Below are 13,946 nucleotides of genomic sequence, written 5' to 3'. Positions count from 1 at the left end.
TGATGAAGCAAATGAGCAGTGGATGAGCTCGTTGTTGTCGATGGGGTCTCCTCCCGGCCAATATCCATATGCGGGTCCGTCCCCATTGCAGACTCCTACGCCACGCAGACTTTCTCCGTACTTCCAGTCTGCCATTAGCATGCCCTCTCCAGCCGACGATGTGTATCGCCCCCAGATAGTCACATCGTTGTTCGACACCCCTGGATCAACCCCAGGCGACGAAGAATCTCAGGCCGCGACGTACACAACGGATCCGACACTCAGCACGGACGACTACGAGGTGGAAGAAACGCCCGCCGAGCCGCCTTCCAGGAGCGGGCGGGGGAAGGCGCCGGCGTCGACGGCTGCGACTGATACGGGTTCCGATGAGAGGCCGAAGCGGACAAGGACTACTTACACTCTCGACGAGTCCGAGCTGATAGCCAACTGCTGGGCGGACACGACGCAGGACGCGGTGCGCAGCAACTACCGGACGGAGATCATGTTCTGGGCGGAGGTTACGGAGAAGTACACGACCAACAAGACTGCCTCGATGAAGGACCATGGCAGGGAGGCGATCCGCCGGCATTGGGAGCGCCTCATGAGGGACTGCGCCCATTTCAACGGTATATATTCTAACTTGATGACTCACATGACGAGTGGCCAGAACGAGCACATGGTCCGAGATGAGGCCATCCGGATGTATAGTGGCCAGTTCTTGTCGAAGGGCTTCAAGTATTGGAATATCTATGATAGGCTGAAGGATCTCCCCAAATTCCGGACGGAGATGCACAGCGCGCTGCACGGGAAATCGGTGCGCACGCGACTTAGCGGTGGGGAGAGTGAGGGAAGCGCGATCCCCATCGACTTGTCTGAGGATGGTCCGCACGAGCGCCCTGTGGGAGCGAAGAAGGCGAAGGGGAGGCGGAAGGGGAAGGGCGCATCGTCGGATGCCCACTCGGAATCCCCGTCCTTACAACAAGCCACGTTCTCTTCCAATGCCACCACTCTGGCGCAGATGTACACGCTGTACTTCACCGGCGGCGGAACCCCAGAAGAGAAGCAGTCCCTCTGGTCGACCATCCAAAATATGAAGATCATGATGGGCCTCCCGCCGGACGCTCCTCCTTCTTAGTTTTTTAAATCCTTGTTTTTTATGGTTTTTTATTTGTAGTTTTTTTTTTTTTATCGTTGTATTATATTTTTCAATGATTAATACAACGATGAATTGTTCATTATAAATCTATTTATTAAACACATTTGTAGGGAAAATTAAATAATATTAAAAATGATGATGTAAAAATGAAATGTTGAGTTAGGGAGAAATAAGGGAGAAATAAGGGAGAAACCATTGGAGCAGTTGGCTAAAAGTTGGCTAAAAACTGGGGATAAATTTTGGTGCTGATGTGGCGCTGATGTGGCAGAAATAAGGGAGAAATAAGGGAGTTTATCCCCAAACCATTGGGAGTGCTCTTAGAATCATTATATTTTGGGTAATTTTACATTTCTGTATGGATAAATTTGTGATTATAGTAAAGCCATCTTATACCGTATACCACAATAGTCCATGCAATATACACAATACATAATTTAGTCATTCATATCCAACATGAAAGTGCAAAAATTGATACTCTTTAAAATAAAAAATGTACATATACTATATATAATATAGGGATGATAAATGTCAATGCGTTTATATATGCGCAAAAATACACACAAATAAATTAAAGGATGTTGCAAGTGGTGGATCCAAAACACAATTTTTGAAGAACACAGAGAGAAAATGGATTGCAGCCTTAAATAAACAAACATGTGACATTTTTGTTTGTCTACGTTGATTATTTCCTTGGTTGCATTTGTTGCGCTGCAAAAACTTGGGATTTATTTCACTTGTTATAGTTGGTCAGTGGTTTCGATTTTTTGTCTTGTATTACTATTTTTCAAGCAGTTAGAGTCCCTTCTTATCATTGGAAAAAGTGAATGAACATTGGAGCGTGATTCATTTTTTTTTACTTTAGTGATAGGTTTAATGATATCTTCTTCTTCAAAACTATATTTTTTTAGATTATAACATTTTTATCTGAGCTCAATAAAAAATTAGAGGAGCAACCTCTCTGCCCCTGAATCCACCGTTGCGCTTTGATGGCTCATGAGCTAGGGAGGGCTAAAGTCCCAACACGAAAAATTCCTATTAATTTAATCTGTAATTGTCGAACATAAGAAACGATGGAGCATTCATCATTTTTTTACTGATTCCGTCACTACGCATAAATACCCAAATAATTAAATATTTGTATCATCTAGTTTATTGATCATATAGCATCTACAATAGTTAGAAACAAATAAGTAGCTATCACAACATCCTTAATCAAAGGCTACCGTTGGACTTGGCGCCAATATACAAATCTCCATGTGAGCAAGTAGCTCTCACGAGAATAGAGGTGGGACCAATCACTCAAGGCCGTGTGTCCACATTTCCGGTGACACGCGGCACAATCACATTGGTGGATCACAGATTACGCCGTAGTTTACGGTATGCAAAAGAAAATGATTGAAATAAGTATTTATTTATAGTTTTATATTTCATTAGTTTGAGAGGGGGTTGAAAATATTGAATGGATATTGGTTGGGCGAACTTTCAAAGAATGGAAGTTTGATTTTTGAAGCCTAGGCATGTGCTCCTGTCGTTGCCAAATTTTGGGGGATGATGATGTGTCATAATCATCGATTAAATGAACTCTAAAAATTTATGTATGTCTTCAAATATGTAGATATAATTCTTTCATCTTCTAATATGTGGTTTAGAAGTTAGATGTTGTTTAGAGGTGATATAGAAACAGTTTGGAGGTGTGCTCTTTAGAAAACTTAAAGACGAATCTAGTAAATAGAACTCGTAGAGTCGAACACAATAAATAAGGTTATCGTCAGTATCAAAATGCAATGGTTGCGATGCGGTCTTATTGACATTGGATGCTGACAAAGAATGGAAGGTAACTTTAGCCCTGAAGGGTTGGATGGAGCTAGCACACATTGAGGTCGACGACAACATCATAACTGAATTTAATGGAGTTTCTAGCTCTGAGTATTCTTTTCCCTTCCTTAGTTGTTTTTCTATTGGATGTTCGTCTTTCAAAGTTTTAGTATGGCTCATCGAGTACGCGCATTTTTATCTCCTAGGATTTCTATTAACCTATTTTCCAAATCTTTTTCTATTAGTTATTTGGAAGTAATGATAAATACAAGATGATACACCAAAAAAATGTTTTATCTAGTTTGATAACAAGATACACAAAAGAATGTTTTATCTAGTTTCATACACAATTGAAAAATAAATATAGTGAATATATAGGCAAAAATAACAAATCATATTCGTATCAATAATATGAATCGAGTTGGGTCCAAATATAAACCGTATGAAAGGCCAATTAAATTGTTGTGGTTATTGATTTATTTGCTTTATTTCAGGCTTCATACTCAGTCGTTCTCGAATAACCATTTTATTAAGTATACACGATTTTTATTGCGTTGTTTGACCCAAATAAATTGGTATTGATATGTCTAGGAGGTTAACAAATAATACAAATCCAAATAAAACTTTACATGTAATACATTTATGTAATGACAATGTATAAAGCAAGAAGAGATAAACCCATTTAATTAAATATTAAGTCCAAATAAGAAAAGTTATAAAGTGATTATTTACGAAAATTGAGAAGCCACAAACGTAATTGTCCATGCAACAGTTGAGAAAGATTAGAATTTAGTTGAAGATATAGAGAATCATAGAAAACAACAAAAGTATTTTTGTCACAACCGTTTAAATTTTTTGATTAATTCGTTATATAGAAGAAAGATGTCACGCACTACCAAATTTATATAAATTCTGTCGGTGGATGGATGGATATAGTAAAGGGAAACCTAAATTATTTTTCAATGAAAATTTATTTTGGTCACATGGTAGTTCGAATTTAATGGTTTTAATTACGTTATACTTAATATACCTATAACAAAGAAAATTTGCGACTTACATTTATAATGAGAACACACACAAATTTCATTATAATAATTTTCATTTTTTCCATAATAGAATATTATAATAACTGCGCTTTGTCAAAGTCATAAAAATTGTAAAAGGTACTGTAATACATTTAAGATTATGTACTTTTAATTTTGTATAAATAACTCTTAGTACAAATTTTATTTTCTTGGTATGTATTGTAATTTTATATCTTAACTTGCTATTTAATGTTTAGTCGTTTATATAGGGCTGGGGAAAAATACCGAAATATCGAAATACCGGCCTTATCGTACCGAAAAAATATCGAAAATATCGAATTTTCGGTATACCGTGACTTTCGGTACGGTATGATACCTTACCGAAAGATTCTGATAAGGTAACGGTATGAATTTTCAAATACCGCGGTATACCGCTGTATACCGAAATTCGGTATATACCGTAAATTAAGGTATATACCGTAAACTAAGGTATATGCCGCAAAAATATAAACACAATTACATATAAATATATTTTATATATTTTTAAATTATAAAATCTATTGTGAAATATAAATATAATTATGAATAAATTATATTTAATTTATTTGTAAAATTATAAATATAAATAATATTCTTAATATTTTAATTGATGTTGAAAGTAAGGTATACCGAACTTCGGTACGGTATATCGAACATGAGGTATACCGAAGTTCGGTATACCAAAAATTTTGGTAAGGTAAAGGTATGACTTTTTCGCATACCGTATTTACGGTAAGGTATACAATATGGAGGTTTTGATAAGGTATACCGTACCTACCTACCCCTATATATATCGTGCTACTTTAGTACTAGTACTATAACTTTTAATCCATATTTTTTGGAGGAAAATTAAACCAGATATTAAGCCATTGTACTTCAACTTTTATATGTAGGTCTTATAGTTGCATTAACTATTTTGACAAACTTATTTTTTTAAATTTTGTTAGGCAGACTATAAAAGTACAAGAGTTTACTCCCCAAACAAAAGGCAATTAAAAAAAACACCAAATAAACAAGAACCTAGAGAAGCCTTTTGCCCTACAAGAAATATGATCTAAATTGTGAATCATATTTTTAAAAATAATTAATAAAAAGAAACTGTATATGTCAAATTATTCATCATCTCTTTGTAATTCTTTAACACAAATTTGGATTCTCCTTTGATGAAGGGATCGACAAAATCACTTCAAATCTTTTGCAAAAGTCAAAATCCATAATTATTGATATGGTTACTTTCCATTGTAATTTTTGTGGAATAATTTGGTGGAGTTAGTCTTTTCCACATAACAATAGTAACTTTAGTCTATTTTTACTGTTTACTTTTACATGCTTTAATTGAACGTGATTTCTCAACTAAAGCGATTTATTCTCAGTCAATCAAGATTATTAATTAAATCTAACTCTCAAAATAAAAAATTATGGTTTCTGACAATGTATGTGCAAGCTCAAATGATGGTCATTCAATTTGTTGTTTTCTTAAAAAATGAAAAAGGTAAGAGGCTTCAAACTCAAGATCTCTTTGCAAAAGGGCAGCATTTCTTGAGTGGTATATGCATGCGGTTGGAAGTGTGTATTTTTAGGATTGTGTGCTTATCCCCACTTTTAAAATTTCTATTTTGAAATTTCAAGAATCCATTTTTTTGGACTATTACAATAATTCTCACAAGATATTGCCAATTTCATGACTTTATATATACTATATGAAAAATAATTGATGAAGGCTGAAATCCCTCCTTTCATTGGCTACCTACAAGTCTATCTAAAGTATATCTTAATTATTATTCTTCTCCTCAACAAAAAAGTAATGAGCATAGCAACTCTATTGTACCAAACAAAAGAATCTATAATTAGCTTTCCAAATAAGTTTAAAATGGACAATTTTAATGAAATATTTTATCGTGGATTGAATTAGTGGCAAATCTAGGATCCGAAAACGAAGAGCGCGATATGGCTATTTTTCAATCTTCGGGACGACTTCGGAGGCAAACAGAAGGGTGGATATAGATTATGGAAATTTCATGTATGGATAAGGGGTAATTAGTCGAGGGGCCCCTCCCGCCTCCTGGATCCATCCATTGCACTAAATGTATAATTGTATAACAGAGTTTCTCATGCACATTTGTATTAACAATTACTCTAGAATGAATGTTCACTAAGAAAGAATACATATAGATTAGTATGTACGTATATAAGAAATTACTCAAATGAAACTCTACTTATTGAGAGTCAGAGAGCTAATAATCATTTTCCGCCTTTTTTTTTTTATCTTGAATATCGTATATTTGCGTTCGAATCTTACGAAACGAGAAAATTTGAAATTAATAGTTCAATCATTGTCACCACATCGTGTTCTCGTGAAAACTGCAATTGTTGCGACGAGAATCAAAATATACCAAAATAATGCTCCTCCCATTTTCACTACAAACACAACACGTAACAAATATATGAACTAAAATAAGATAACAAAATAACTCTTGATTCTCTTTAGATTTCCAAAGTTTTATTCATTTATTTAATCACCATCACCTTTTTCGAAATATTGGACCAGCATAACTACCAAAACTACCACGGGGCCTCTCCGCAAAACCAGTAATTACCAAAGCCATGTGGGCCCTACCTGTTTAGTTAATTCACGCCACCTTGTCCGGCTTTAATCCTCTTTATAAACCCCATTCATTTCCCTCTCTCTTTCTCACTAATCTTTCCTCCATTTCCTCCTCTCTCCAAAATTCAAAACAATGGCACTATCATTCCTTTTCCTCTTGTTTACATTCCTCCTCCCATCTCTCATTGCCTCATCTCCAACACTCAAAGACCCTGAGCTAGTAGTCCAAGAAGTCCATAGGTACAACCATACTTGCATGAAGTACAACTCTTCATGTTGTGCAATGTGTCCCTTTTTTCTTATTAATGTTAGTACATTGGTCCTAACAATGTGTGATTTTTGTAGGAAATTGAATGCCTCGAGGAGGAAATTGGGGTTCCTGTCCTGCAACACTGGGAACCCCATCGATGACTGCTGGCGGTGCGACTCTAACTGGGAGAAAAACCGCCAGAAGTTGGCCGACTGCGCGATTGGTTTCGGCAAGAATGCCATCGGGGGCCGAGACGGAAAAATCTACGTCGTGACAGAATCCGGGGGCGACGACCCCGTGAACCCGAAGCCCGGGACGCTCCGCCACGCGGTCATCCAGGACGAGCCGCTATGGATCATATTCGCGCGCGACATGGTCATCCAATTGAAGGAGGAGTTGATCATGAACTCTTTCAAGACCATTGATGGTAGGGGGGCTAGTGTGCACATTGCCAATGGTCCATGCATCACCATCCAAGGCGTGACCAACATCATCATACATGGCATCCACATACATGATTGCAAGCAAGGCGGGAATGCTATGGTGCGGGACTCCCCACAGCACTACGGGTGGAGGACCATATCCGACGGCGACGGCGTGTCGATCTTTGGCGGGAGCCACGTGTGGGTTGATCATTGCTCACTCTCCAACTGCAAAGATGGCTTGATTGATGCCATCCATGGGTCCACCGCCATCACCATATCAAACAATTACATGACCCATCATGATAAAGTCATGCTTTTGGGGCATAGTGACTCATACACACAAGATAAAGGGATGCAAGTCACCATTGCCTTTAATCACTTTGGTGAAGGGCTAGTTCAACGAATGCCGAGGTTAGTGAAATACGAGACGTAACATTATATCTTATTTTTTTTTTTAAAAAATATTCGACTTAAGTATGTACCATGTCGTTGTGTATCATCAGATGCAGACACGGATACTTTCATGTGGTCAACAATGACTATACACATTGGGAGATGTATGCCATTGGTGGGAGTGCGGATCCCACAATTAACAGCCAAGGCAATAGATTTCTTGCACCAAATGATAGATTCAGCAAAGAGGTGAGGAATTTATTACATCTTTAAATTTAGTTAACGACATTATTCAATAGGGAAATTACTATAGAGTATACTAATTAATGCGTCTATTATTTTATTACTATTCAAATTGAATATATACTGTAGTTTGTAGTACTATAAAATATTTAGCCGTTCACAAATTTAATTGTCACAATAATGTATATGTTGATATTGGATGAGTGAAATAAATACTCTGTACTATTTCTACTACTTCTATTAAAGGCATTCATACATGTAGCTGATATGGAGTTAGGTTTGTTGACAATTTAATTGAAATTGGTGAAGGTGACCAAACACGAGGACGCACCCGAAAGTCAGTGGAAGAGTTGGAATTGGAGATCCGAAGGGGATCTAATGTTGAATGGCGCATATTTCACGCCGTCGGGGGCTGGGGCGTCGTCGAGCTATGCTAAAGCGTCGAGCCTTGGCGCCCGACCGTCGAGCCTAGTCAGCTCGATCACGGCCGGAGCCGGTAGCCTGAATTGTCGGAAGGGGTCTCATTGTTGATTGGAAATGACTATTATGACCTTGTGAACGAGGCTAAATTATTTCATTAAAGCCTTCAAAGTGGAATTCTAGCTAAGGAACCCTAAATGATGTTGAAATTTGAATTTAATGCTCTTCTTTAGAATGGCCACTTAATTGGTCCAAGGAGCAATAGGGTTTCTTTCTTTTTTTCTTTTTGAGCTTTTTCCTTTTTAATTTTAATTTTTGTTTTTACTTTGGTGGATCTTTATTTCCATCATTTTTTCACTTTTGGAACTTTTTATTACAACCTCGGCCTGCTAATCCTCAACCATGGGTAGTACCGTCATTTTACACTTGTAATTTGGTTTTTGAGAAAGCAAGTGCTGAGGAGTTGATATATAATATAATAGTAGTACTAAATTTTCCTCTATCTCACCCCATCTCTTTATTTATTTATTTATATATTGTAAAAAAACTTCAAAGTCCAAAATATGTGAGTTGACAAAGTGCTCAAAATAAAAATAACAAAAAGAGTAATGAATCAAAAATTCTATCTAAATCTAATATAAAAACAAGAAAATAGAAACAAATTAACATTATCCATCAATCCTAATTACCCGCATCCATAACAGAATAGTCTCCTCACCACAACTTGAACATAATAATAAGTTCAAATACCCAATCATAAAGGATGGACCACACACAAATTGAGCATCACATACCTAAATATTAAAACGGTCTCTAACTGATATAAATAAAAAATAAATAAACAAAAAACAATAACTATGATGAAAAACCAATCAAGACAAACAACAAATAAAACACAAAGCTCTAAAATACACTATGAAGAGTGGATGTAGAGAAAGACAAATGGCATACACAAAACAATTTAGAAGAGTGGATGTAGAGAAGACAAGTGCTATGAACCAAATATTACCTACGAATTGATTAAGGTTAAGATAAAAGATTTGATTCCAATTACAGATAGTATTGTAACTAATGTGGAATGAACATTCTAAAGCAGTCAAAGATTATTATCTTAATGGTGAGAGTGATATGGGAATTATTATTTTAATTGGGTAAGATAGGGAATCAGATACTATGTTTATCGATAATGCCAACTACATGCACTTACCTCTTCAAATTAATTACTCCTCTTTAATAATTTTTTTATTAAATTATGCTTTACAATTTTCCAATTTTATAATTTAAATCTTTGATACTCCATAAGAGTCACATGATATCTCTCAACTAATATAGGTAGCTAACATTCATATCAATTGTTGTAATTATTAGTTTTAGCTGCGGCCTGCGGGCTCTACATATAAAACTATTTAACCCATTGTATATTTTTTAATAAATAATTAACGCTATATAGAATCTCGTGTGTACATTTTATGCTACTAATTGAATTCTTAGTGAACTAAACAATAAAATTATCAAACTAGGAAATTTGTAGCTCTTGATGGATATATGAAAAGACTAATTAGTTTGAAACAATATTTAAGAAACCCAAGGGGTGTGGTCGAGTAGTATGGGACTCGTTCATCCTTAACTAAATGGTCAAGGGATTGATCCCTGCCTTTGGGTATGGAGCAATTTTAAATCCATGGGCCAACTGTCTCATCCATTGAGGTGCCTGCAAATCATAGAGCAATTTTAAATCCTTGGACCAACTGTCTCACTCATTGAGGTGCCTACAAATCATAGAGCAATTTTAAATCCTTGGACCAACTGTCTCACTCATTGAGATGCCTACAAATCAGCGCGGGGAATAATCACTGGGCTTACCGGTGAGTACCCTTGGTAATTATAAAAAAAATATTTAAGAAAACAAAAGGACCCACTACTCTTACTCTATTAAATTTTTGAACTAAGTAAGACCGATTTTCGTTGAAAAATGGAACAAATAAATATCTCATATACTATATTAGTGTAAATAAAACTAATCATTATATCACTGTACAACAAATATATGCAATAAAGATAGTTTTTTATTGCAGTTAAAGATGCTAATTTATGTTTTAAATACACCACTAACGCTTTAAAAAACGCCCTTATTGTTAATATCCAACTAAAATTAGAGAACGCAAATAAAACATCTAAAAAGAATAAAAGATTATGTTAATTTGTCCTTAATATAAGAACGCTTTCTTTTGCTTCCTAAATTATTTTTTTTATCCAATGCAAGTACTTACATCTCAATTTTTTTTTGTGTTCTTAAAAGTTATTTTTTTTAATGTCACCTTCTTCCTTCAATTTAAAAAGAAAAGTGGAAAGTGGAAAGTAAAGAAACATTATGCTAATTTGATTGGATTAAACCTAATGCTATCGGGGCCAATGATGTGAAGATTTTCTTTCAGGTATTCAAAACATTTAATTAGTTGAAATATGGATTTTTGATGTGACAAAAGGCAACATGCACATGCAATTCGATCTTCTTTCAACTGGGGCAGCTAGTAATTGGTTACAACTGCATTTTATTGACAAAAAACAATTCTCAATTTCCATTAAATACTTAGCCTTCAACTGACTAATTTCTATATCATGCATTGATTATAAGTCATTTTCATTGTTGCCATTAAAACTTGCCCTTTTTCTTGAACTACTTGCGAAATCATTTAAGTGTTACATTAGTTTAGTGCATGTGTATTCAAATTAATTTTATAAGTATGCATATTATATAGACAAAACGATTCTTAATTGCTCGATTAGCCACTCACATAATTAGAGATAGTTTGGTGTAATAATACATTTGTAGCAACGTTTCAAATTATGTCGTTCTTTTTATAGTTTTGATGAAATAATTAATACACAATGTTTCGACAGTTAGTTAAGTTTTTCTTACAAGATGGGAATATAATAATAATCTCATCAGTTAGATGAAATTCGAACCAATATTAGTAATATAGTTTAATACTACATAAAAATGGCAACTTGAAGAAATAATGCATATATAAAAGGAAAATAAAAAAAAATGCAAAATTTTCTCCATCTCCATGGGACTTTTAACCTTTTTTACTTCTCCCTATACTTCTATTAATACTATTTTTGCTCGCTGAAATTTCCTTTTTTTATATAATGTAGGTATCTTTTTGACATTTCTTGTTTAATAAAAGGGGAAAAGCTAACACCGAAAGAAAACTAATAATTTCTTTTCTTGTAATTTATTCCAGTGCAATGAAATTATTCTTTTCACTATTTTCAAGTTTTCTTAATTCATGAGACATGGTTCTTTGAAATGATTTAACCATGTGAGATGGTGGAAAAGTAGTTATTACTTATATTAGTTATAAATTAATCGAAAAAAAGGTGTGGTGGTTGATAAAATTATTCTTCTAAATCATGCCCCATCAATTTCGAATCACGTGCAGAACATATATGAATTACAGAGCAAACTAAGATAAAAATGTCATAACAAAATTTGATTTTGACTAGTCATATATCACAAACAAAAATTACTTTGGATTGGAAGAATAACTTTTCTCTAGAATGAAGTGGTGTGATGCCATCCACTAAAATACTTGTTCACTTTTATTATTCAGTACACTTCACTGTCATAATTCCACTTTTTTAACATGACTATATATTCATCATAATCTATTAATTATCTTAATTTTGTGTATTTGTAGTTTTGTTTTAATAAAACTGAAATAAGTTAATTTTGTAAATAATACTACAATTACAAATTAGTTTAGTTGTAAAAAACAAAATTTGAAACATTCATTCATAATATAAAATTAAAAAATTACTACCACGACACATAAATTTATTTTGAATAAAAATACACACAACGTGATGATTAAATACGAAACCAAAAATTGAGAAGGCAACAAGTGAATCCTACGCTTGCATGATTGCAATTTCTCATTGCCTTTTTTGAATAAAAGACAAAACTAATTGCATAATTTATTTGTCTTTATTGATCTGTCTGTGCTGGATATCGATATAAAAATACAAAAGTCCAATAGCAAAAATGATAATTGTATCAAATAAAGATAAACTACGATGGAAAAAAATAAAAAAAAAGGCAATAATAAATAGTACTATTATTAATGACATGCATGACAGCATGGTTATAACTTTAGCATGATGATAATTCTATATAAAATAGAGAAACCCCAATCCAAAAAAATAGAAATGCAGCAATAAATATTATGAATGACATGGTACTTGAATTATCATTCTGTATAAAAACACTAATTTATATTGTTTGTTTTTTGGAATGTTTACGAGTAATTCAAGATCTAATACTAAATTGTCAAAGTAGGCAAAGAAAAATTTACTACCAAATCATTTTTTTAAAGGAACCAGATCACTTTAATGTTAGAAAATTTATGCTCCCACTCTAACCCTGACTTTGAACTAATATATGTATACATATACTATACACTACAACATTATTTTTCATAATATGTTTATCTCATTCTTTTGTAACACCTAATTATATTAGGTAGTGACAAAATGCAAACTCATATACTGTAGGAGTACAAATCAACTCCAAACTTTTCAACATAGTGTCAACACACAATATTAACACAATGTAAAATTTCAATATTTTGGTGTCAATACAATGTTAATACGGTGTCAACCGTTGACACAGTGTTGATATTTTTTATTGCTATTATTTTATTATTTATTGATACTTTTTAATGATCCAGATTATAGCGTGAACTTTGTATAATATTTAGAGTTTGCATTTCATCACGTTCCTAATTATATATACATATTTAATATCCACTCCTAATGTTATAGACTTATAGCCTAGTAACGTAATATTTTTGAAGGCCGTTTCAGGAAAATAAAACGAACCCATTTTATACATACTTATAGCCAAGAAAATAGAATAAAGCCCACTTTCAGAAAATAAAACTAAGCCCATTTTACCTATCACTTGATGCACAGTGATTGAGGCCTAGTTGTAAGCTAAACAAAATAAATTCTACAAGTAGCCTCTTTCGTTACTTAAAATCTCCACATCAAAAAAGAAAAATCTTAACAAAAAAATATTGTTGATGTATAATATCTTCACATTTTAAATACATTATTATCCTCCAAAAAGCATAAATGAATAAAGTAGTCAATATTTCACTACCATCAAAACACAAGTCATAGGCTGAGTACGGGTCGGACTCGGGCTCAATATACTTTGGTTTATTTAGGAAAATTAGCGGGCTTTATCCATAAAGATGGGCTTAAATACAATTGGGCTTATAGGTTCTTTGGATATTATTGCCAATATTTTTACTCCTATAAGGCCAGGTGTGAATTGTATTTCTTTTCATATAATTGTTTCAAATATATTTTAAAAAATATTACTATTACTTGTCGTGCTAATACATTTCACCAACAATAAATATATCCAAGGTAAGTAAAAATTATTAGCAAATATATTTCACCAACAAATCAATTTCATTGCAAAAAGTCTCAACTATTTACATAATTCCAAGAAAAAGTGTAATATAAATTCATTTGAATACATCAAGCCGAGGAACAAGGGACTCCACAGTTGGCGAGAAGCTGC

At 33.9% G+C, this 13,946-nt stretch overlaps 1 protein-coding gene across 1 annotated transcript; it reads left to right on the top strand.

The window, feature by feature from the left end:
* The first annotated feature begins 6,724 nt into the window (after window positions 1-6,724).
* LOC125198419 (probable pectate lyase 18) lies at window positions 6,725-8,852 on the top strand. The gene is made up of 4 exons (XM_048096767.1): window positions 6,725-6,859; window positions 6,965-7,705; window positions 7,798-7,936; window positions 8,240-8,852. The coding sequence occupies exons 1-4, from the start codon at window positions 6,753-6,755 to the stop codon at window positions 8,459-8,461; spliced, it is 1,209 nt and encodes a 402-aa protein (XP_047952724.1). The 5' UTR covers window positions 6,725-6,752; the 3' UTR covers window positions 8,462-8,852.
* The last annotated feature ends 5,094 nt before the right edge of the window (window positions 8,853-13,946 follow it).

Source organism: Salvia hispanica, unplaced genomic scaffold (assembly GCF_023119035.1).
Source record: "Salvia hispanica cultivar TCC Black 2014 unplaced genomic scaffold, UniMelb_Shisp_WGS_1.0 HiC_scaffold_144, whole genome shotgun sequence".
NCBI classification, from domain to species: domain Eukaryota; kingdom Viridiplantae; phylum Streptophyta; class Magnoliopsida; order Lamiales; family Lamiaceae; genus Salvia; species Salvia hispanica.
This window is presented reverse-complemented; position numbering and strand designations above follow the sequence as displayed.